This window comes from Felis catus, chromosome B3, assembly GCF_018350175.1.
Source record: "Felis catus isolate Fca126 chromosome B3, F.catus_Fca126_mat1.0, whole genome shotgun sequence".
Classification (NCBI taxonomy): Eukaryota; Metazoa; Chordata; class Mammalia; order Carnivora; family Felidae; genus Felis; species Felis catus.
Window position 1 is genome coordinate 48,984,244 of NC_058373.1, and position 25,258 is coordinate 49,009,501.

Below are 25,258 nucleotides of genomic sequence, written 5' to 3' on the forward strand. Positions count from 1 at the left end.
CAGTTGACTTCACTATATTTTTAAATCCCTAAATTTAGTCATTATTGCTAGTGTGGGTTTTTTCTCCACTAATAGTCATTACTATTTAGAGTGATGCATATTTACTGATGTTTTATTTGTCTTTGCTTCTTGTGTTTCACTTCTTTGTGGGTCAAACTGCCTTCCCTTTGATAATAAATCCTTGGGGGCACCTAGGTTTCTCAGCTAGTTGAGTGTCCGACTTTGGCTCAGGTCATGATCTCATGGTTCCTGAGTTCCAGCCCTACATTGGGCTCACTGCTGTCAGCACAGAGCCCACTTCATATCTTCTGTCCCCTGCTCTTTGCCCCTCCCTCACTTGCGCTCTCTCTCAAAAACAAATGAAACATTGAAAAAAAACCTTTATATGAAAGTAAATCCTTTAGTAGTTCTTTAATGAAGATTTATGGGTGTAAGTTCAATTATTGTCTTTATATTTAAAAAAACGTTTTTAAGTTTGTTTATTTTGGAGGAAAGAGAGAGAGAGAGAGAACACACGTGGGCGCTTGCGAGAGCAAGCACACAAACAGGGGAGGGGCAGAGAGAAGGAAAGACAGAATCCCAAGCAGGCTCCACACCATAAGTGCAGAACCCAATGTGTGGCTTGAACTCATGAACTGCAAGATCATAATCTGAGCCGAGATCCTGAGTGGGATCCTTAACTTACTGTGTCACACAGGTGCACTGATTATCTTTATATTTTTACTTGTTGAAGGATGGTTTGGCTGGTTGTAGAATACCACATTGTAGTTATTTTCCATCAGTAATTTAAAGATATTTTTCTATTACCTTTTGCCTTCTAATGTTGCTGAGAAGTCTGCTCTTGATCTAGCTATTGATCCTTTATAAGGTAATCCATCTTTTGTTTCTGGTTGCTTTAAAATTCTTCACTTTGGTGTGGTTCGATTTTATTAGTCTCAGTGCAGTTTTATATTTGTTTCATAATGTCAGAACTTGGAATTTACTTTTATTAAAGAATGTATGTCTTCAGTCAGTTCTAGGAAATTCTAAGCTATTGTCTTCAAATATCACCTTTCTCAGTTTTCTTTATATTTCCTAATTGCTGTGTTATCCTCAGATCTCTTTGAGTTTGCAGATTTTCTTCACCTATGCTTAATGTGCTGCTAAACTTGTCCTAAATGTTTTAAGTTTCAGTGACAATATTTTTCATTTTAGAAGTTCCTTTTTTTGTTTGTTTTGCTTATTCTTTTGTCATTTTTGTTTCTTGTTTGTTCTTCTGTCATTAGTTTCTTAGTTTTTCATTATGGATTTAGCTTGTTTTTGCTCTTTAAATAAACATATTTAAAATTATTATTTTAATCTCTTCCAGATTATTCTATTTTTTTCAAATTCTTAGGAAGCCATTCCTCCTGTTTGTTGTGTCTGGTAACTGTCCATACTGGATTGTTTCCTTATGTGACTTATGTGTTCATCTTCAGTAAGGATTTTTTGTTCAATGGGTGCATATAAAAAAAAAATCTCAAGTGTTGTGGTTTGTGGAAGTAAGAGTTGCTCACAGGAATACCTGGAGTTTTGATTTCTCACAAGAGACATTTTTTTTCTCCTCCTGTCCAAAGCCCCAGGAAGAACAGGCTTTACTTTCCTAGACCAGTGGATGGAGATTTTATAAGTATCCTTTAAAAAAAAAATTTTTTTAATGTTTATTTATTTTTGAGAGAGACAGAGACAGAATGCGAGTGGGTTAAGGTCAGAGAGAAAGGGAGACGCAGAAGTAGAAGCAGGCTCCAGGCTCTGAGCTGTCAGCACAGAGCCTGACGCAGGGCTCGAACTCATGAGCCGAAGTCGGATGCTCAACCAACTGAGCCACCCAGGCGCCCCTATAAGTATCCTTTACACTAAGAATGCAGCCCTTCTAAGCTTCTAGTTTCATTTCTAGCTTCCCACTTCTGTAATTATATCAGCATTAAATTTCCAGCCTTTAGTCTTTATATATGTATTTTGGATATAGATATAGATATATTTCTAAACAACTTTTATTTTTTTAATTTTAGTTAACAAACAGTGCAGTATTGGCTTCAGGAGTAGAATTCAGTGATTTATCACTTATTTTTGTTTTAAGTTTATTTTTTAATTTATTTTGAGAGAGAGCTAGAGAGCAAGCAGGGGAACAGCAGAGAGAGAAGGAAACAGAATCCCAAGCAGGCTCTGCTCTGTCAGCACAGAGCCTGATGCCAGACTCAAACTCACAAACCATGAGATCATGACCTGAGCCAAAATCAAGAGTTGGACGCTTAATCAACTGAGCCAACCAGGCGCCCAATTCATCACTTACATACAACATCCAGTGCTCATCATAACAAGTGGCTTCCTTGATACCCATCATGCATCTAGCACATCTCCCACCCACCTCCCTCCAGCAACTCTCAGTTTGTTCTCTATCATTAATAGTCTCTTGTGATTTCTTTCCTTCTCTAGTCTTCCCCCCACTTCCCATATATTCATCTATTTTGTTTCTTAAATTCAACATATGAATGAAATCATAAGTTATTTGTCTTTCTTTGATTGACTTATTTCACCTATCATAATACATTCTAGCTCCACCCATGTCATTGCAAATAGCAAGATTTCATTCTTTTTGATGGTGAGTAATAAAATATTCCATTGTATGTAAACATTTTTTTCTCTAACATTTATTTATTATTGAGACACAGAGAGACACCGAACATGAGCAGGGCAGGGGTAGAGAGAGTGGGAGACACAGAATCTGAAGTAGGCTCCAGGCTCTGAGCTGTCAGCACAGAGCCGGACATGGGGCTCAAACTCACAAACTACGAGATCATGACCTGAGCCGAAGTCGGTCGCTTAACCAACAGAGCAACCCAGGTGCCCCTCTGCTGCTTTGTTGTTGGTGTATAGAAATGCAACAAATTTCTGCACATTGATTTTATATCCTGTTGTCTTTGCTGAATTCATGTAGCAATTTTTTGGTGGAGTCTTTTGGGTTTTCTGCATAGGGTATCTGTCATCTGCAAATAGTGAAAGTTTGACTTCTTCCTTGCCAGCTTGGATGCCTTTTATTTCTTTTTGTTGTCTGATTGCTGAAGCTAAAATTTCCCATACTATGTTAAATAGTAATAATGAGAGTGGACATCCTTGTCTTATTCCTGAACGTAGGGGGTCCCAACAGCTTTTTGTCAGCTTTTGAATTACCTGACTATAAATCTCTGATAAGACTTTTTCTTTGCTTACCTTTTGAACTGAACTGTATATTTGAACCTTTGTTTATTTGTTATACTTTTATCAAGGATTTTACGTGTATATAACATTTTACCTGGAAATTGTTTGTAGAAGTGTCTAAAGCCTTTAACTTATGCTTCTATAAACAGAAAGCTAATTTCTTTTTATTTTCTTGTTTTACTATTTGTCTTATTTTACCATAAGATTTTGGAGGCTAGATACCCTATTTTTATAATGGATACCCTATTTTTAATTTAACTAGTGGTTGGGGCGCCTGGGTGTCTCAGTCACATGAGCATATGACTCTTGATTTTTGGCTCAGGTCATGATCCCAGGGTTGTGGAGTTGTATTCTGCATTCATGCTGAGTGTTGAGCCTGCTTGAGATTCTCTTTCTGTCTCTGCTCCTCCCCCCTGCTTCCGTGCATGGAGCTCTTTCTCTCTCAGGAAAAAAAATAAAAAGGTAACTAGTGGTCACTTTAATGTTTTTCATAAACATTAAAAAAATTTTATTTTAGCAAAATTAGTAAGAAAATATTTTTTAATTTCTCATTATGGAAAAGAGTGCTTATTTCCTTCATGTTCAGTATTCTAGTAATCATTAGTAGTATTATACTGAAGTTAGATACTTCATTTTAACTTTTTATTCTGCTTTCCTTCTGTTGTACTAACATTTAAGAATCTTATTCATAAATTTTTAGTGTTTTCTCCACTATTTAGAAAATTCATGCTTTCCATTTTTACTATTAAGTTCCCTATGCTTGGGCTCTTAATTTCATTTCTCCATGTTCTGGAACGTTTCTTTGAATATATTACAGTAAAACCTTAGACTGTGAATAATTTATTCTGTGAGTGTTCTGCAAGACAAGCAAACATTTCTAATAAATTTTAACGTGATACATGAGTTGTACATGATGCCGAATGTCACATGATCACAACTGAGCCAATGGTTCTCTCTGGCTGCAGAATTGTGGGTGATTGTCTACCATGCTCAGATGCTCTATCTCATGCAGTAGTGTTTGGCAGAAATCAGATTTTTCAGAATGTTGCAAGGTGCCCACAACTGGCACTTGTGTATTTTTCTTCACTTCAAAGCACCTACAGACAGTCCTTTGCTTTCCATACAACCGTAAACTTAGGAATGTTTTGCTTTATTCTAAGTCAGGCTGCTGGCAGATATAGACCCTTTCCTCTGCTGCCTTATTGCCAGTTACATTAAATACAGTACATGACAAGAGTTTATCAATGCTGTACTGTAGTCAACATCCATATGAGTATATACAATGGCCCCCATGCAGAAAAAGATTCCATTGAGCCAATAGATAGCGGTGATTTCTGTTAATGATAGTGAAAGTCGTCTTACACAATAACCCTCCTCTCTCTTGTTTCCCTCATACTAGCCACGAAGGTTTTCAAAAGTAAGTGCAGGTTAATTTATTTTTCTTTTTATTGTATATTTTATTTATTATTTTGTATTATATTATGGTATTATAATCATTTTCATATGAGTATTTTTGGGTTGTGGAATGAATCATCTGAGTTTCCATTATTTCTTATGGGGGAAATTTGTGTTGACATAGAAGTATTTTGGATTATAAGCAAATTATGCTCACAAACCAAGATTTTACTGTCTTTGGAAAAGATGGCTAAGTAATATATTCACTTAGTTCTACATATCTAGGAACATCTTTTGCTTTTATACGTAAACAACAATTTACTTGGATATAAAATTCTTGGGACATTGTATTAGATAGTTAAAGCTAATTGTTGTAATAAAGAGATCCAAGTTACAGATCAAATAAGACAGAAATATAGTTCTCCATAATCTAATACTTGTTATGTAACAGTGATCCATGTAGGCCTGATAGATGACTTTGTTCTATGTGGCCATCCAGGCTGGTGGGGCCGCCTCTGTTATTACCTCATTTGTCTTCAATTTCTGGATGCTGCAGTTGGCGTTGTTTTTTAGCCAGTGGGAAATGGGAAGAGAAGTCCACAGCAAGCAGATGTACCTATAAGATGACGATCCATAAGTTGTATACATCACTTCTATTCAGATTTTGTTGTCTCAGATTTGGCATATAGTCACACATAATTTTTTTTTAACTTTATTATTTTGAGAGAAAGAGCTCACATGTGAACAAGGAAGGGTAGTAAAGAGAGGAGGAGAGAGAGAAACCCAAGCAGGCCTCGCACTGTCAGCGTGGAGCCTGGCTCAGGGCTTGAACTTCCCAACCGTGAGATCATGACCTGAGCCGAAATCAAGAGTCAGAGGCTTAACTAACTGAGTAAACCAGGCGCTCCAATCACATCTAATCTTAAGGGAGGCTGGGTTATATCGATTCTAGCCTGACCTAGTCATGTACCTAGCCTAGAACTTAAATTCTATTTCTCAAAGGAAGAGGGGAGAATGGCTAGGATACTGGAAGATAGCTGTCTCAACTACAGACATCTATAGAAAACTTGCAGTCAAATTTTTGTTAATGTTGCTTTATTGTTTGAGTCCTTAGTTTTTTCCTCCTTGTCCCCTTCCTCCCTGTCTTGGAAATGTCAATTTAGGCCATTTTCCAATTTTTTAATTTAGAACGTTTTTTTCTTATTTGTTTGTATTTTATAACAAAGATATTACTGTCATATTTGTGAAAAATCTGATTTTCTTTAAATTTTTGATATTTGCCTTTTCTATCTGTGTATCATGTTTATGGCATTTTTGCAGTTTTTAAACCTAATTTTCCTTCCTTTTAATCATATACTTTATATTCTAACACATAGATTAATTTCTCCTCTTATATTGGTTTAACCATTATTACATGTAACTATCTTTATTCAAACGTATAGCTTTTCATTATTACTTTTTTTTTTTTGCCACTTTTCATTAGCTATCTCTGATGGCTGAAAAACTTTTATACCATCACTTTTATACCATAACCTTTATAAGGAAGCTTATAGAAGATATTGCTGTAGGAGCTTAAGGAAAATAGAGGTAGTGTTTCCAGTGATGGCTTTCTAAAATGGAAAGTGGTTGTAGAGTTGCCTAGAGTGCTCTCCCTTCCCTAGATTGAATGTAAATTAGACACTGTGTGTTTTAACAAAGAGAACCCTAGAAAAGTAGCTGGGGTCATTGATTAAAGGACAGATAACTTGCTGCCACACTTTTGATGATGGGTTTTACATTCTTTCTAGCTGAAAGAATTATTTGTATAATTTGTTTGTTTGTATAGGATTTTAGAGGTAGCTTTGCTGTGTAATTAGTTGAAGAGTCAGTTTGATTGTTACCTAGAAAATGAGAGAGAACTCACTTGCTAATACTGCTTTTGAAGGAAGAAATTCAGAAAATATATTTTTGGAGAAGTTAAAGGAAAATAGTATTCCTGCTCCTCGCTCTGTTGGCAGTATTAAAATCAACTTTACCCCTCGAGTATTTCCAACTGCTCTCCGGGAATCACAAGTAGCAGAAGAAGAGGAGGTAAGTATATTTGCTGTGAGTTACAGTGATCACAATGAAAATATTTTTTTATTTCATCTTTTAAAACTAGTACTGGTTCTGAATTTAAGTATTCATTAGACTAAAGATATTACTTCTTGAATATATTTTAGTATTTCCTTATGGAAAAGTATTTTGCAGAATTTTTTTGTCTCCATATTCAGTATGCAGTATTATTGCTTTTTCCAGGAGATAAACACTTGGCATATATTTTATCAAATACATCATTTTCTTTTTTTTTTTAATTTTTTAAACATCTATTCATTTTTGAGAGACAGAGACAGAGCGTGAGCAGGGGAGGGGCAGAGAGAGAGGGAGACACAGAATCTGAAGCAGGCTCCAGACTCTGATCTGTCAGCACAGTGCCCAACATGGGGCTTGAACTGACGGACCACAAGATCATGACCTGAGCTGAAGTTGGAAGCTTAACCAACTGAGCCACCCATACGCCCCATACATCACTTTCTATATTAGATTTGTAAACTTGTGTTTTGGTAATGGATTTGGACATTTATTGTTAATACAACAATTACTCATTATTAACGTTAGGTATTTCTAATGTGACATTCTAGAATATCTCTCATTCATTTATAAATACCTGGGCCCTGGCATTTTGAATGTTTTATCTTTAGGTATATAGACTCTAAGAACTGCATTATTTTTTACTACAAGGTGTTAAGTGTTGCCTCTCAAATTCAAAACTTGTGGAAATGATTGAAGATCCTTAAGACATAATGACAGTTTATAAATATTAACTATTTTCTTATTAAACAATAAATTCTAAATTTTATTATTTATAAAGTTATTTCTAGAATTATAAAAGTATAATTATTTAAAAGTCATTTATGGGGCACCTGGGTGGCTCAGCTGGTTGAGCGTCCGACTTTGGCCCAGGTCATAATCTCGCTGTCCATGAGTTCAAGCCCCCTGTCAGACTCTGTGCTGACAGCTCGGAGCCTGGTGCCTGTTTCAGATTCTGTGTCTCCCTCTCTCTTTGCCCCTCCCCCACTCATGCTCTGTCTGTCTCTCTCTCTCTGTCAAAAATAAACATTAAACAATTTTTTTAAAAAAGAAAAAATAAAAGTCTTTTATGTATTTTTCAATATAGAAAAACAAATGTGTTATAGATAAGAAAAATAAAATAATAATCCCATGAACTCCCACAAACTCCCATTTGTATGAAATTTGGACTAGAAATTTTTGTATGTTTGGTCTTAACTATCTGGTAATGTTAAACAAAAAAGGATAAAAACTGAAAGTTTAAAAAAATCAGCATTATCAAATAGTATAGTAGTCTACTCAGGCTGCTGTAACAAAATACCCTAGACTGAGTGTCTTAAACAACAGACATTTATTTCTCAAAGTTCTGGAGGCTGGAAAGTCCAAGATCAGGGTACAGGGAGTAGTGGGAGGAGAGCTGTGTTCTGGTCTCTTCCTCTTCTTATAAGGACACTAATCCCATCATGCGGGCCCCATTCTCATGACCTCATCTAAACTTGATTACCTCCAAAAGTCCTACTTCCAAATACCATCACACTGGGGATTAGGGCTTCAACATACGAATTTTGGGGGTCACAAATATTCAGTCCATAACAAATAGTATTTCCATTTTATATAGAAGCTGGCAAATGTCAAAGTAGCTGTTAATAAAAATAGATTTTTGTGTCCTTCATTAGACTTCTCTGATTTCAGTGGTTGCACAAACAAGCGGAAGCACGGAGAGCATTGAATACTGATATTCCTGAACTTTCTGATTTAAAAGAAGAAGAAAAGAATCCAGAATGGCTGAAGGACAAAGGAAAGTATGTTGTTTGGACTCTGGCTATGAGATTTATAATAAATTTAGGTAGACCGTAGTACTAACTACATTTTCTAGGTATCTTGACATATGTGCTTATGTGTGTATGTTGTTGGGGAAAGATAATCCAAATAAGCCAATTAGATAGGCAGTGCCTCCATATTTAAAAAGTCAGATTGTATAACAAATAATGCTCTTATTTTTATTTGATTTTGCATTTAAATGTCATAGAAATGAAACATATCACTTATTAAAATCCCTTTTAAAATCACTTATATTTAACATAAGCCCTTCCTAGAAATGTGTTTTTCAGAAACTATAGCTTCTTTGATTATTCATCTCCATCTTTAAAAGATTACCAAATTTATCTTACAAATTTTCATTTTATATCCATGAAATCCTTTTATTTATTTATATGTTGCTCTCTGTGTGAATATTTTTTAAAATGTTTTTTTATTTATTTTGAGAGAGAGAGAGAGCGCGCGCAAGCGCACAAGTGGGGGGGAGGGACAGAGAGAGAGGGAGAGAGAGAATCTCAAGCAGACTCTGCATGATCAGAATGGAGCCCAATTTGGGACTCAATCTCACAACCATGAGATCATGACCTGAGCTGAAATCAAGAGTCAGATGCCTTACTGACTGAACCACTGAGGCGCCCCATGTGTGAATATTTTTATACAGTTATCAAAAACAGTACAATCTGATACATTATGAATGGCAATTTGATTTCATTTTTTGAGGCAGTTGTAGATATTACTTACTGTATTTCATGACATAGACTTTTATTTTTTTATTGTTGCCATAATAAACTATCATGAACTTAGTGGCTTAAAACAACACAAATTTATTATCTTACAGTTTTGGAAATCAGAAGTTCAAAATGGGTTTCACTGGGCTAAAATCAAGGTATCATCTGTGTTTCTTCTAGAGCCTATAGGGAAGAATCTATTTGCTTTCGTTTTCCAGTTTATAGGTTGCCTGCATTCCTTGGCTTGTGGCCTCCAGCCAGCAATTGCATCACTCCAACCTCTCCTTCCATAATCCTATCTCCTTCTCTCACTCTGACTTTCCTGCTTCCCTCTTTCTTTTATAAGGATCCTTGTGATTACATTAGTATCCTTTGCTTAATCCTGAATTATCTCCCACCTCAAGACCTTAATTTAGGCCAGTCTGTGGAATCCTTCCTGCCATGTTAGGTGACAAAGTCACAGATTCTGAGGATTAGGATATGGACATCTTTTGGTAGGGTCGTCTCCATTATCTGTCTACCACAATGTCTGCATCTGTATTTTCCTTTTCTTATTTTTTCATGGTCTTTTTGCCTGTTACACCACCAGGGATTAATATGTGGAGTTGAACTGAAGTGACAGTTTTTCTGAAGGTCAGAGGCCTGGGGCTGACAAGTTGGTTTCTTTTACTTCCAACATTAAAGTCTTACATGATCCTTCCTCCTCTTTCTCCCCTTCCCTGCCTCCCTTCCTCTCCATTTATTCAACCATTAAATAAACATCTATTAATTGTTTGCTATTTACCAACTAGCCTCTGAGCTACAAAGATCAGTGCAGGAGACATACTTATACAAATACTTATAATACTTTGTGAGAAGTACAATACATAGAAAAGAACAAAGTAAAATGAGAGTACATAAGAGGGACATTTACCCCTAAAGGAAGGAAGGTATGTTCAGAAAAAGCTTCATAGCAAATGTAGCACCTGAGATCCTCAGTGATAAGTAGAAGTTTTAAGAGAAAGGGAAATAAAGGCATTCATTTCAAGTATTGGAGAAAATATGAACAAAAGCTCAAGAGACAAGAAATGGTGTGATATATGGGTCAGGAACTATGTGTGGTTTATTTTTTGCTAAAACATAAAATTTGAGGCTAGGAGTAATGACAAATTAACCTAGAAAAATCATCAGGGGCCTTGTGTGTTTGGTTAAAATTCTTTTTTTAAATTTATTTTATTTATTTATTTTTTTAAATTTGTTTTTCAACGTTTATTTATTTTTGGGACAGAGAGAGACAGAGCATGAACGGGGGAGGGGCAGAGAGAGAGGGAGACACAGAATCGGAAACAGGCTCCAGGCTCTGAGCCATCAGCCCAGAGCCCGACGCGGGGCTCGAACTCACGGACCGCGAGATCGTGACCTGGCTGAAGTCGGACGCTTAACCGACTGCGCCACCCAGGCGCCCCTTAAATTTATTTTTTAATTCAAGTATAATTACCATTTGGTGTTATATTAGTTTCAGGTATAAAATGTAATGATTCAGCATTTCTATACATCACTCAGTGCTCATCATGATAAGTTACTCTTAATCCCCTTCATCTATTTTACCCATCCCCCCATCCACCTCCCATCTGGCAACTACTAGTCTGTTCACTATATTTAAGAGTCTAGGTGTGTTTTTTTGTTTTTTGTTTTTTTAGATTTTTTTTTAGATTTTATTCTGTAAGGAGAGGGGAAAAAATGTGTTGCAGAAAACACAGCAAAGACCTTGAACTGGCCTTGTGGTAGGTGGTGTTGTAGGGGTGAAGAGGAGGGCAAATTGAGAAATAATGAGATAAAATAGGCAGAACCTCTTGATCGATTTGGAGGGAGTAAGAAGGAGTTCTCAGTTTCTAGTTTGAATGATTGATTGCGTGCTGTCACCAGCTAAATTAGGGAATACTAGATGAGAGGTTCATCAGGAGAGAATGCAGGTAAGTTCAGTTTTTAATATATTGAGTTTGAGATGTCTCTGGGCCATTCTGGGTGACACTGTCCAGCAAGTTTGAAACTCAGAGGAGAAGCCAGTACTGTAGAAATAGATTTGGAGCTTATCAACATTTATATTGTAGTTAAATTTATAAAAGTGTCTGAGATATCCACAAAGAGTGTGTAGACCTGGAGAGTAGTGGCCTGAGGATAACACTCTGTGACCTACCAACATTTGAAGGTCTGGCAAAAGGAAGGAGTACACAAAAATATTCCCAGAAGCCAATGGAGCAGAAGGTTGAAACGGTTTTTGTTTTGTTTCTTTAAGAATATAAAAGATTTGAATAGATTTGGAGACAAGAGAAAGAAGAGATGATTGAAATCCTCCTGAGCAGAGTGGAGAAAATTGGGTCAAAGCCAAGAATTGGATGGATTGTCTTGATTTTGTCCTTTTTATCCAATTGGTTAGCCTTAGTGAAGACAGAGTTTGGTTTGGCTATGAATTGTTCCTCCTTGCAGCCTGAGAATGCTAAAATGGGCAAAGCTGAGTGGGCTGTCCTGTTGGATTGATTACTTTGCTCTAGAAAATGTTGATGGATTGACTTGGAATAGACAGAGATACTTCATTTTCTGAGATTGGAGGGAAGAATAGTGGAGACAAGTATATATCTAGATAAGGGAAATTGATGAGTGAATACTGTTGGCTCTGCCAGGTTGAGAACATGAATTCATAGAGATGTCAGTACAGCTGTGTGATTTATCTCCTTTAGGGTTTAGTCTTCTTTCGGATTTAAGAATAGATCTTGGGCCAGAGTAGGAATTTTAACTGACAAGTACAGTAAAAGACTAGTAGTGCAAGGGACCAGATTGCTCATAGAAAAATAGCTCAGTTGGGGCACTTGGGTGGCTCAGTCAGTTAAGCATCCGACTTCAGCCCAGGTCATGATCTCACAGTTCGTGAGTTCAAGCCCCCTGTTGGGCTCTGTGCTGTCAGTTCAGAGCCTGGAGCTTGCTTTGGATTCTGTCTCTCAGACAATGAATAAATGTTAAAAAAAATTTTTTTTTAAAAGAAAAAGGAAAATAACTCAGGTATTTAGCCACAAAGTCCAAGTTGGGTTACACAGGAAGAGATGCCAGGCAACTCAGTGGCTCAGTTGGTTAAGCATCTGACTCTTGATTTTGGAATCTTCTGGAATCATGGGAGAAGTCGGGATAGAGACAGATGCTGGGAACCAGTTTCAAAGGCCTTAATGAATATGAGAAGAGTGATTTTAACTTTTCTGTCTTTCTCTTAAAGTAGGCTCCACACCCAACATAGGATTCGAACTCATGACCTTGAGATCAAGAGTTGAACCCTTCTAACAACTGAGCCAGCCAGGTGTCCCAGGAGAATAGTGACTTTTAAAAAGACAGGAGATGACAGTGACTAGAAGGCTGTAGGGGGAAAGATGTCAGGAATCTCAAAGGATAATGACTTGTGTATAAAGAGAGAGTTTGATCTTATATCTAGCAGAAGAGAGTCTGAAGAATGCCAGTTTCTACAGTCCTAACCCCTGATGTGGGGACTCAGGAAGGGACGCAGTGGAGAGGGTGGTAGAGATTAGCATTGCCCTGAGGACAGAGCCAAGTTTATTTTAGACGGGATTTTTAAGAAAAGTTAAGGGTATAGGAAAGGAATGAGAGGTGGAGTCAGTTATGGCAAAACCCGGAATAAGAAAGTGCAAAGGAGGGGCACCTGGCTGGCTTGTTCGGTAGAGCGTGTAACTCGTGATCTGGGGTCTCGAGTTCCAGCCCCACTTTGAACGTAGAGATTGCTTTAACAACAACAACAAAAAAATTGCAAGGGTGCCTGGGTGGCTCTGTCGGCTAAACGGCTTACTTTGGCTCAGGTCATGATCTCACGGTTTGTGAGTTTGAGCCCCGCATCTGGCTCTGTGCTGACAGCCTGGGGCCTGCTTTGGATTCTGTGTCTCCCTTTCCTTCTGCCTGTCCCCTGCTCAGGCACACACACACACTCTCTCTCTCTCTCTCAGAAATAAACATTAGAACAAAAAATTAAAAAAAAAAAAGTGCAAAGGAGTAGAGGGGGATGGGAGTAGGAAAGAACGGCAACACGAAGACAGGGGAAAAGTGTGCTTTTACATCAGTGCTCAAAGATAACAGGGTTGATTGACACAGTGAGACAGGTCTTTGGTATAGGTGTTGTGATGCTGTGACTGGCTAAAGGTCCTAGGAGTGTTGGTTTGGTCTTCCTCTGATACCCTTAAGATGTGATTTGGGTTTAAGAGTAGAAAGGACAGATGAGATCGTTGAGCCAGGGTTAGAATTTTGACTGATGCACACACACACACACACGTGTGTGTGTGTGTGTGTGTGTGTGTGTGTGTGTGTGTGTGTGTGTGAATTAAGTTAAAATAAAAAATTAGGGGTGCCTGGGTGGCTCAGTTGGTTGAGCGTCCAACTTCAGCTCAGGTCATGATCATGCATTTTGGGTTTGAGCCCCGTGTCAGGCTCTGTGCTGATAGCTCAGAGCCTGGAACCTGCTGTGTCTCCCTCTGTCTCTGCCCATCCCCTGCTTGTGCTCTTCTCTCTCTCTGTCTCTCAAAAAATAAAATTAAAATGTTTCAAAAAATTTTTAAATTAAATAAAAAATTTTAAAAGTAAAATATTGAAATAAAATTGCTGGCAAAAGCAACAAATTGGCAGCAACCTAGTGCAAAAGTATACTTTGCAGCAGTTGGGCATGACTGGTAGATTATAGTTACTTTTAGTCTCTTGTTTTTGTACCACTTTGCCTTACTACCTCCAATTAGGTAGGAAAAGAAAGAGAAGCAAAACAAGAGGAGAGGAAGAGAGCCGAGAATGAGGAGAGATGGAAGAAAACTTAGTAGCTAATAACACCCAGAGAAACAAAGTACAGTTAATCAAAATGCCAAGTACAAATAGATAAAAGGAAAGGTAAGACTTGTTAGAAGAATATCCTCACTAGCAATGTAATGCAATACAAAAGATAGAAATAGACATGATAGAACTGATTCAGAAGCGGTTAGTTGACTTTAAGCCAAAGGATGAAATACCTTCATCTCCAGAGGCTTTGTTTCATGATAGCCTTCTATATTTACACAGGACAAAACTGTTCTTACTGTGCTAAAACTCATGGGACACTTGCTTCACAAAAGGGTAGAGGTGGACAAGCCTTTCAAAAACCAATAGCTTTTTCTTAGAAAAAGCCACAGATTGTTTTCATGTTTTTTTGCCTAGCTTCCCACTACTGTATCTTAGTTTTAAATGCCATATCTCTACCTTTTGGGAAAATACATAAGCTTAGGTAATTTTACTTGCTTGTGAAAGCATTTTACCTTTTCCAATTAACGTTATGTACCAGATAGCTTTTCACTGAGAACATCTCATAAAACAGAGTCTAGATGCTCTAATATAGGTATATGCATGGTATGTATGATGTTATTTAACAGCCTTACATGACTCAGAATCTGTAAATAAATTTAATAGCTGTCCTTCTAGACACTTGTAATCACATGAAGTAAATGGACTGTAAATGGACCATTGTTCTGTCTCAAGGACATTACTCTGTGCTTGACTTTTAGTGTAAGTTCTTTTGGACCCTGTCTTAACTTTAGACTTACATACCTTCTTTCCCCATGCTAGGGTCACTTGAATCCCATCTGCATACCTTACTCTCTACAGCCAAGTCTAATGTTAGATAGGAGAGAATCAAGGATATGTTACGCTACAATCCAGCATTGTATTGCTATTATTACATAAAAGCATTGTCTACCCTGGTTCTTGGGTCTGAATTTTCTTTTTATTCTCTTGGCCTAAGTGTCATGTCAGATTTTGTCGCCTGCCTAGTACCCCATTCCTTTTAAGATTGAAGATGTCCTTTGTTTTTGCTTTCCCTTTTGCCACCGGGCTAATTCTACTCTGGGCCCCAACTTTGTTTGTAGGAGCCCACTATCTGCTAACAGACTAACCTAGTCTGCCAGTCTGTATTTCCGTATCCTTATTGTTTGCGTATGTTCTGTGTCTGGATTCAATCTGCCTTGCTGGATGTCTTTTACTTCATGTTGGACTTTTTGATGCTGATTATTGACCATCTTCTTCCAACACAGTATATAATTCTACTTGCCAAACTGAATTTCTTCCACATACTTAGGTTTGGGTCCATGCCCCAGCAAGAACTGTGAAGGTTTAGCCTATCACAGTTTCATGGATACCAGGAGAAGACATGAGACTCATGGGTCAGAGACAAAGGAATGTTATTCAAGGCACAGCAATCAGTGTGACCTTCATATTGGTTCCCTTTGCGCCTCAAGTCCCACAAGGCTAATGCATAGGCAGGCCTAGGTTTGAACCACAGCTGAGAACACCATGCTTAAAGAACACAATTTTTCATGAGAGGATTATAAGCAAATATGTCCAGGCTTTGACCCACAAGGAGATACTATCTTTTTTTCATACTGAACAGCAGTTAAATCTGCTCTTTGCCCCAGAGGGAGACACTATATTTTCCAAGGCTATGTGCTATATATGCACATCTTTGAAAATATTGTCCCAAATAAAAGCCGTCTGTGCATCTGACATAAGATATGCACGAACATAAAATTCCCATGAAGAGTCATCTTCCAACAGTCCTTTGCACCTGCCTACTTTCAGGACAGATCTGCCAATTATGCCTTGCTCTCCTGCATTTTATTTATTAAAACAATTTTTTTAATGTTTATTTATTTTTGAAAGAGAGAGAGAGAGTGGGAGCTGGGAAGAGGGAGACACAGAATCTGAAGCAGGCTCCAGGCTCTGAGCTGTCAGCACAGAGCCCAACATAGGTGCTTGAACCCACAAACTGAGATCATGACCTAAGCTGAAGTTGGATGCTTAACCAACTGAGGCACCCAAGCACCCCTCTTCTGCATTTTAAAAACTATGTTTCTGGAGATAAGACGGTTTTCTTATACTTCTACCTTTTGCCTGACTTACAGAAGTTTAGAATCCATATTTATTCTAAGATCACTTCTTTGATGTAATTATCATTTTGTTCATTTGCTTGTTTGTATGCATTTTATAGCCTGTAATATTCTATTGCAATACACTACCTGTTATGGCCTAACTTGTCATTTTGTTTAATATGTAGTTTCCTTTTCCTGTTTCCATCCTGAGTGCTAAATTGTAGTGGCTGACGTGCCTTCACAAAGGCATACTGATACTCAGCTTTAGAAGCTCTAGAGATACCCAAGAATGTTTTCTATGCTGAAAGATAAGATGCTGAAAGAGACAACAATTTTTGAAGTCTGTTCAGGGGCAGGTGGCTGTTACAGTTCCTATTGCCCACAAAACAGAGCCGTTCTGTTCTGTCTTCTGTTGGAATATGTGTTGCTCCTGGCCCTATTGCTGTTGCTAAGCCCCACTACTTCTGATTTCTCCTAGCTCTCTTCGGCCCTTTTCTTTACTTCTCTCTACATCACTTCTTTCTTATCATTCCTGCCTCTGGTTGCTTCTCCCAGTCTTGCACAAAATCTTGGGCCCTTTTGGCTATTGCTAATCAGAATGTTTCTTTCTTTACAAAGGCATACCCGTCAGTCATCATAAAAATGACAGGATTGTTGGAGCTTCTGGGTGGCTCAGTCGGTTAAGCATCAACTTTGGCTTAGGTCATGATCTCACACTTCGTGGGTTCAAGCCCCATGTTGGGCTCTATGCTGACAGCCCAGAACCTGGAACCTACTTCAAATTCTGTCTCCTTCTCTCTCTGCCCCTTCCTCCCTCACTCTGTCTCTCTGTCTCTCAAAAATAAATAAACATTAAAAATGACAGGATTTGGGGCATCTGGGTGGCTCAGTCGGTTGAGCGTCTGACTTCGGCTCAGGTCATGATCTCACACTCCATGAGTTCGAGCCCCACGTCAGGCTCTGTGCTGACAGCTCAGAGCCTGGAGCCTGCTTCAGATTCTGTGTCTCCCTCTCTTTCTCCGCCTCTCCCCTGCTCATGCTCTGTCTCTCTCTGTCTCAAAAATAAATAAAAACATTAAAAAATTTTTAAAAAATAATAATAATAATAAAATAAAAATGACAGGATTGTTTGCAATTGTTCATGTCTCTTTTATTCTCACTGTACATTCAGTATAATAAGCACTCGGTATGTGTTGAATTAATGAGTACTTTTGCATAATTCTTTTCACTGGCATTGCCTTATTTCGAGCATCAATGAAGACTTCATGGTTATTAACTTCTCTGCTTAAATTGTTCAAAGGTTACTGCCCTTTGGATACAGGTTTAATTTTTTCCCTTTCCTTTTGAAATTTGGCTGTTTCCAAGTTCAAAATCATTCTGAAAGCCATACGGCAGATTTTTGGATTTTTGTAGTGACATTAAAGTTAAAAAAAAGTAATGTTCATTTGGATTTATATTTTAATATGTATATGTAAACTTTAAAAATATTTTAATACTTTATATTTCTTGCTATTATGCCTCCTACAATGGTTCTTTTAATAACACTCATTGTAGGGGCGCTGGGGTGGTTCTGTCAGTTAAGCGTCCGACTTCAGCTCAGGTCATGATCTCACGGTTCGTGGTTTCAAGCCCCACATCACGCTCTGTGCTGATAGCCCAGAGCCTGGAGCCTGCTTTAGATTCTGTGTCTCCCTCTCTTCCTCTCCCCTGCTCATGCTCTTTCTCTGTCTCTCAAAAATAAATGTTAAAAATAGTTTAAAAATAATTTTCATTTTAAACTCTTCTTCCCTTCAAACCTGGAAAAATTTTTCTGATAAAACTTTTATACTATAAAACTATAAACTTATGTTAAAGATGAAAAATGGAATTGTTCTTCAAATGTATAGGTTAATATAAGATTTGTACAGTTATACAGACCAATGGAATAGATAGTCCAGAAATAGCTCTCCCTTCTATGATCAAATGATTTTCAATAGTTATTCAGTGGAGAAAGGACAGTCTTTTCAACACATGGTGGTGGGAAAATTGGAAATTCATATGCAAAAGAATGAAGTTGGGCCCTTACCTAACACCTTATACAAAAATTAACTCAAAAGAGATAAAAGATCTAAACAGAAGAGCTAAAACAATGAATTTCTTAGACTAAAACACAGAGTACTTTATGACATTGGATTTGGCAATATTTCTTGGATGTGACATCAAAAGCACAGACAACAAAAGGCAAGTAAGTGGAAATGCATCAAAATTAAAAACTTGTACATGACGGGCACCATTAACAGAATGAAAAGACAGCCCATGGAATGGAGACAATATTTGCAAATCATGTATCTGATAAAGGGTTAATATCCAGACTATATTTAAAGAACTTCTGCAACTCAACAGTTTAAAAACGAAACAATCTTTTAAAAAGTAGGCAAAGAAAATAAATAAATATATATATAAATGATAAATATATAAATTTATATATACATATATAAATTATATATATATAAATATATATATAAATATATAAATATAATATATAAATATCTATATCTACCTATCTATATATATATATATATATTAGGCAAAGAACTTGAATAGACTTTTCTCCAAAGAGGATTTCCAAAGGCAAAAGTGCATGAAAAGATGTCACTAATTATTTAGAAAATGCAAATCAGAGTCACAGTGGGATACTAATTTACATAGATTACACTGGGTATTATCAAAATAACAAAATAACCCAAAAAATAACAAGTGTTTGTGAGGATGTGGAGAAATTAGAAAACTTGAACATTGTTGGTGGGAATATAAATTGTACACAGTATGGAGCCTCCTCAAAAAATTAAAAATAGAATTACCATATGATCCGGCAATTTCACTTTAGGGTATATACAGAAAAGAATTGAAAGCAGGGAAACAAACAGATATTTGTACACTCATGTTCATAGTAGCATTATTCACAATAGCCAGAAGGTAGAAGCAACCCAAGTGCCCATTGATGGATATTTTGGTAAACAAAATGTGGTATATCCATACAACAGAATATTCTTTTTTTTAATATGAAATTTATTGTCAAATTGGTTTCCATACAACACCCAGTGCTCATCCCAACAGGTGCCCTCCTCAATACCAATCACCTACCCTCCTCTCCCTCCCACCCCCCCTCAAGCCTCAGTTTGTTCTCAGTTTTTTAGAGTCTCTTATGTTTTGCCTCCCTCCCTCTCTAACCTTTTTTTTTCCTTCCCCTCCCCCATGGTCTTCTGTTTAGTTTCTCAGGATCCACAAAAGAGTGAAAACATATGGTATCTCTCTTTCTCTGCATGATTTATTTCACTTAGCATCACACTCTCCAGTTCCATCCACATTGCTACAAAAGGCCATATTTCATTCTTTCTCATTGTCAAGTAGTATTCCATTGTATATATAAACCACAACTTCTTTATCCATTCATCAGTTAATGGACATTTAGGCTCTTTACATAATTTGGCTATTGTTGAAAGTGCTGTTATAAACATTGGGGTACAAGTGCCCCTATGCATCAGCACTCCTGTATCCTTGGGTAAATTCCTAGCAGTGCTATTGCTGGGTCATAGGGTAGATCTATTTTTAATTTTTTGAGGAAACTCCACACTGTTTTCCAGAGCAGCTGCACCAGTTTGCATTCCCATCAACAGTGCAAGAGGTTTCCCGTTTCTCCACATCCTCACCAGCATCTGTAGTCTCCTGACTTGCTCATTTTAGCCACTCTGACTGGCGTGAGGTGGTGTCTGAGTGTGGTTTTGATTTGTATTTCCCTGATGAGGAGCGACTCTGAACATCTTTTCATGTGCCTGTGGGACATCTGGATGTCTTCTTTAGAGAAGTTCTATTTGTGTTTTCTGCACATTTCTTCGCTGGATTATTTGTTTTTCGGGTGTGGAGTTTGGTGAGCTCTTTATAGATTTTGGATACTAGCCCTTTGTCTGATACGTCATTTGCAAATATCGTTTCCCATTCTGTTGGTTGCCTTTTAGTTTTGTTGATTGTTTCCTTTGCAGTGCAGAAGCTTTTTTATCTTCATGAGGTCCCAATAGTTCATTTTTGCTTTTAATTCCCTTGCCTTTGGGGATGTGTCAAGTAGGAAATAGCTGTGGCTGAGGTCAGAGAGGTTTTTTTCCTGCTTTCTCCTCTAGGGTTTTGATGGTTTCCTGTCGCACATTCAGGTCCTTTATCCATTTTGAGTTTATTTTTGTGAATGGTGTATTCTCAGTAGCCTTAAAGGGAAGAAACTCTTGTTACACGTTACAACATGGATGAACCTTGAAGACATTACGCTAAGTAAAACAAGCCAGTTACAAAAGGAAAAATACTGTATAATTGCACTTATATGAGGTACCTACAGCAGTCAAATTCATAGGATAGAAAATAGAACGGTGGTCGTCAAAGGTAGGAGGTAATGGGGTGTTAATGTTTAATGAGTACAGAGTTTCAGTTTTGGAAGATGAAAAACTTGGACATTGATGATGATTGCACAACAATGTGAATGTACTTAATGTCACTAAACTATACATTTAAAAATGGTTAAAAATGGTACATTTTATGTTATGCATATTGTGCCATAATTGAAAAGGGGAGGGGGAGCTTGTAGTAGACACTATAGGTTATCCAGCCAAAATATGCCCTCTCTTTATCCTTATTGGCTGAGACCTTATTTTGGTTAGGAGTGTGGACCGTATTACCCATGTGACCAAGTCCTGAGATAAATTCTGATTGACTTCAACAAATCAGGGTTTTCACTGCACTGCTGGTGGGTTTATTTGTTTGTGTTGTTGTTTTGTTTTTAGATCTATGTTTTATTATAATGTTTTGTAAAAGCAGAGTATTAGGAAACAAAAACCCTAAATGTCCATCATTAGGAGGAGACTGGTTTCAGAAATCCTGGCAGAAATTAGAGAATACTTTGCTTAAAAAAAAAAAATCTTTAAAAATAGTGTATCTCCAATTTTCTTAATATGAAAAGATTATCATATTGTTGAATTTTCTTAAATGCTCCCAAACAGCAATATGTAGTACCGAGGTGTAAAAGTGGGGAGAGAGAGAGACAGATGGGGAGAGAGATTGAGGAAGAGAGGGAGTGACTGGTGGTTTTATTAAGACAAAATATATATTTTTTAAAGTTTATTTTGAGAAAGAGCTTGAGGTGGGGGAGGGAAAGAAAGAGAGAAGAGAGAGAATCCCAAGCAGGATCCCTTTCAGTGTGGAACTGATACAGGACTTGATATGGAACTGTGAGATCATGGTGACCTGAGCAGAAACCAAGAGTCAGACACTTAACCAACTGAGCCACCCAGGTACCCCAAGGCTTAATATTTTTTTCAGGTGGGTACTTTTGGTTAATGAGATGGGAAAGGAGGTGAACCAGGAGATTTCTGGAAAAGTTGTTTTTGCTCTCAAGGAGCATATACCAGAAGATACCGTCCCATTTTATTCTAATGAATATCGTGCTTTGAATGTGGCACCTTAAGCTATGCAGTCGTCTTATACTATAAGAAAAACCAGCCCTAGGATGAAGTAGCTTGTGAGTATAGTATAATGGAGAAGTGTAAGGAAACTTAGGCCTTGAAAATATGTTCAACTTGCTGATTTCATTGGGCATGGAGCCTTTCCCTCTGGAGTTGTTTTTCTGTTTTGTTTGTTTGTTTTCTTTTTAATTTTTTAAACTTATTTATTTTGATAGAGAACAAGCAGGGAAGTGGGGAGAGAAAGGAGGAAGAGAAAGAATCCCAAGCAGGCTCTGCTGTGTGAGCACAGAGCACTACGTGGGGCTCGAATTCACAAACCGTGAGATTATGCCCTGAGCTGAAATCAAAAGTCTAAGGCTTAACTGATTGAGCCACCCTGGCTTCCCTCTCTGGACTTTTTAAAATGTGAGATCATTTACTTCCTTGTTTAAGCCAGTTTGAGTTGGGATCCTGTTACTTGCATTCCGAAACATCCTAGCTGATATGAGGCATTTCAGAAACATAAACTTTTACCAGAGAATTAGCTTTTCTAGTTTGTGCAAGTTATTTTAAACTTGAATCAGGATTACGTTAGATGTCACAGTAGTGTTGTTTTACCTTTTACTAATGGTTTACTGGGTGCTTTTACTTTGATGTCATCAAGTTCTAGAACGGTACAGTATGCAGTACAGTCAACTGGAAATAAATACAAAGTGTTCTTTATATAGCAGTTTTATATTTGGTATTTTATTTTTTCCCTTGTTTGTGCATTTTCCAAAATTCTAGGAATTGTACATGAAAAATAAAAACCACTTTACATTTTAAATAAAACCCTTAATTATGTACATCTGTTCGAAGAGAATTTTGGAAGATTTAAACTGTCTATTAGATGCTTTTGTTTGCAAGTAATAAAAAAAATTTTAAAAACAATTTTAAACTCTGTTAAAAGGAATTTATTGGCTATGTAACTAAAAAGCTAAAGGTATGTTATATTTCAGGTAAAGCTTGATGCAGCAGCTTAATTGTATCACTGAGGACTCTGCTTCTGTCTGCCTTTTTATTCTTTTCGTAATTCTATGGTATCAGCTTCATTCTAGTGCTGGCTCTTTCCATCGTGTTAAAAATGGTCACCACAGTTAGGGCTGTATGCTTTCTTCATTTGTATCCAGCAAGAGGAGTTTTCCCAACTTTTCATTCTCCAACATTGGAAACAAAGTCACAGGCTTCATTCTGAATAGACCAATTTAGTTCACAAGCTCATCCCCAAGTCAGTCATTGTAGCCAAGAGGATAGAAATATGCTTAGGGCTTAAACTACCGATAGCTACCTTTGGAGGTGGGGGTGAGGTCAGTCCCATTCAGATTATATGTTGATACATGTGGAGGAAAGTAGGGGGCAGTGTAGCCTACAAACCATTGTATAGGGAATAGAAAAGGAGGTAAACCATCTCCTCTGCCAGATGTTACTAGATAGTATTTCTGTGTTCCTATTTCAATGTTATATTGTTCTCCTTTTTTTTTTTTTGTCTCATTAGCAAATTGTTTGCAACAGAAAACTATTTGGCAGCTATTAATGCATATAACTTAGCCATAAGACTAAATAACAAGATTCCACTATTGTATTTGAATCGGGCTGCTTGCCACCTAAAACTAAAAAACTTACACAAGGCCATCGAAGATTCTTCTAAGGTATGTGTGTGTGTGTGTGTGTGTGTGTGTGTGTGTGTGTGTGTGTGTGTGTGTTGCTTTAAAATTGTTATCCTTATTTATTGGTTTAAATGATACCCTTTATGTGTTTTCTTTTAAATTTATGTAGTTGAGATGCAAGGATTATAAGAGTCATCTTGTTGGGCTTTTTTTTTTTTATATATACTGAAAAAAAGATTTTTCTGTTTGAATAGATAAGAGACTGTGTTTTGTTTTTTTTTTTGAGATTTCAAGTTTCATTAGAAATCCCCTATCAATTGCTCCTATATTTCCTTGATGTATCCTTTGAAATTCACAAGGAAATTAGTAAATGTTTGTCAGTTGTGCTTACCCTTTTTCTTATTAAAGTTTTGCAGACTTACTGCAAGGTTGAAGGAAGAAAACTTGGTATTCCCTTGTTATCACTACCACTTGCACGGTAGGATAGCTCCCTAGTAATTTCCTGATTTTCAGAGTAACTTAGTATATCCTAATTTCATTACTAATATCATGTCATTACTAATAAACTAGTTTTTTTCTCTTTTTTTCCATATCCAAGTAACCTGTCTACAGGGAAAATCACATGCAAAATCTCTTAGGTTGCCCCTTGAGATTGAAAATATGGAAGAAATAACCAGATCCTCATACTTTGATCTTATTAAGCTACTAAAAGATCTGGCAATATTCTTAGGATTCAGTTTTCCTTTTATTAGCACAATTCTGGCCACAAATATTTATTGAATGATTGAATGAACTGAAATGCCCAATTTGAATTTTTATAAAAGATCTCCAATACTCTTTAATCATTCCTGTTAATAAAGGTAAAAATGTAGATGTTTCAAATGATAAACCAGAGATAACTTTGGGAGAGAGGGTATGAATCTTGTATAGGAACAATTGAACAATTCTTTAAATTGTTCAACCCAAATATAAGTATTTGATACATTTCTGTATCAGTTAAGCCCAAAATTTTGGTGGGTGAAGACGTGAGGCTTGTTTCAAAGTTAATATTTTTACCATGTTTTTGCTCAAGTTTAAATTAGGAAATTGTCTTTCCCTCATTTTATTCTGTAAGGCACTAGAATTATTGACACCACCTGTTGCAGACAATGCTAATGGAAGAATGAAGGCACATATACGACGTGGAACAGCATTCTGTCAACTAGAATTGTATGTAGAAGGTAAGAAATTGATAGAAATGTTTTAAGTTACAAATTATACTCTGAAAAAAGTATCAATGGGATTATTTAAGATCATAACTTTTTAGGACTCCACTGTTTTATATTTTTAGCATTTAATGTATTCTTTGCAATTTATCTGACAAAAATGATTTTGAAATACTTAAAAAATTTGTTGTAGAAGGGAGTGAACAACCGGTTTAGGTCTCAGAAAATGCTGTAGCATCAGGCAACTTTTATATAGAAAGATGTGTGATAAAGGTTATAAATGAGTCAGTTAGGGGGTGCCTGGGTGGCTCAGTTGGTTAAGCCGCCGACTTCAGCTCAGGTCATGATCTCATGTTCCGTGAGTTTGAGCTCCACGTCGGGCTCTGTGCTGACAGCTCAGAGCCTGGAGCCTGTTTCAGATTCTGTGTCTCCCTCTCTCTGACCCTCCCCTGTTCATGCTCTGTCTCTCCCTGTCTCAAAAATAAAAAAACGTTAAAATTTTTTTTTTAAATGAGTCAGTTAAGATATGATGGAAATTTAAAATGAACTGCTTTGGTCTCACACACACACACACACACACACACACACACACACACACACACAAGCTCAGAAATAACTGATGTACTACCGTATATGATCATTGCTTATATTTGTGGGACTGTGCTAAGGTTTGTAATTCAGCCTGGTGGATAGAAGCCATAACACTGATTTTTTATTGTTTTTCGTTTTTAATGTATTTGGGGACTGGTTTGCAGTTACTCATTTTGTTCCAAAGGCAAAAATTTTTAG

At 37.0% G+C, this 25,258-nt stretch overlaps 1 protein-coding gene across 5 annotated transcripts in view; it reads left to right on the forward strand.

Annotated features, from left to right (window-relative positions):
- Positions 1 to 25,258, forward strand: part of DNAAF4 (dynein axonemal assembly factor 4) — a 76,153-nt gene that overhangs the window by 41,500 nt on the left and 9,395 nt on the right. For 4 of the 5 annotated variants that reach the window (XM_023255329.2, XM_023255328.2, XM_045059282.1 and 1 more), the window contains exons 6-10: positions 4,616 to 4,633; positions 6,536 to 6,681; positions 8,392 to 8,501; positions 23,153 to 23,306; positions 24,379 to 24,484. In XM_023255329.2, the coding sequence (XP_023111097.2) occupies positions 4,616 to 4,633; positions 6,536 to 6,681; positions 8,392 to 8,501; positions 23,153 to 23,306; positions 24,379 to 24,484 (534 nt within the window). The remainder of the gene's footprint in view (positions 1 to 4,615; positions 4,634 to 6,535; positions 6,682 to 8,391; positions 8,502 to 23,152; positions 23,307 to 24,378; positions 24,485 to 25,258) is intronic. The other variant, XM_011282879.4, reaches the window with a different exon arrangement.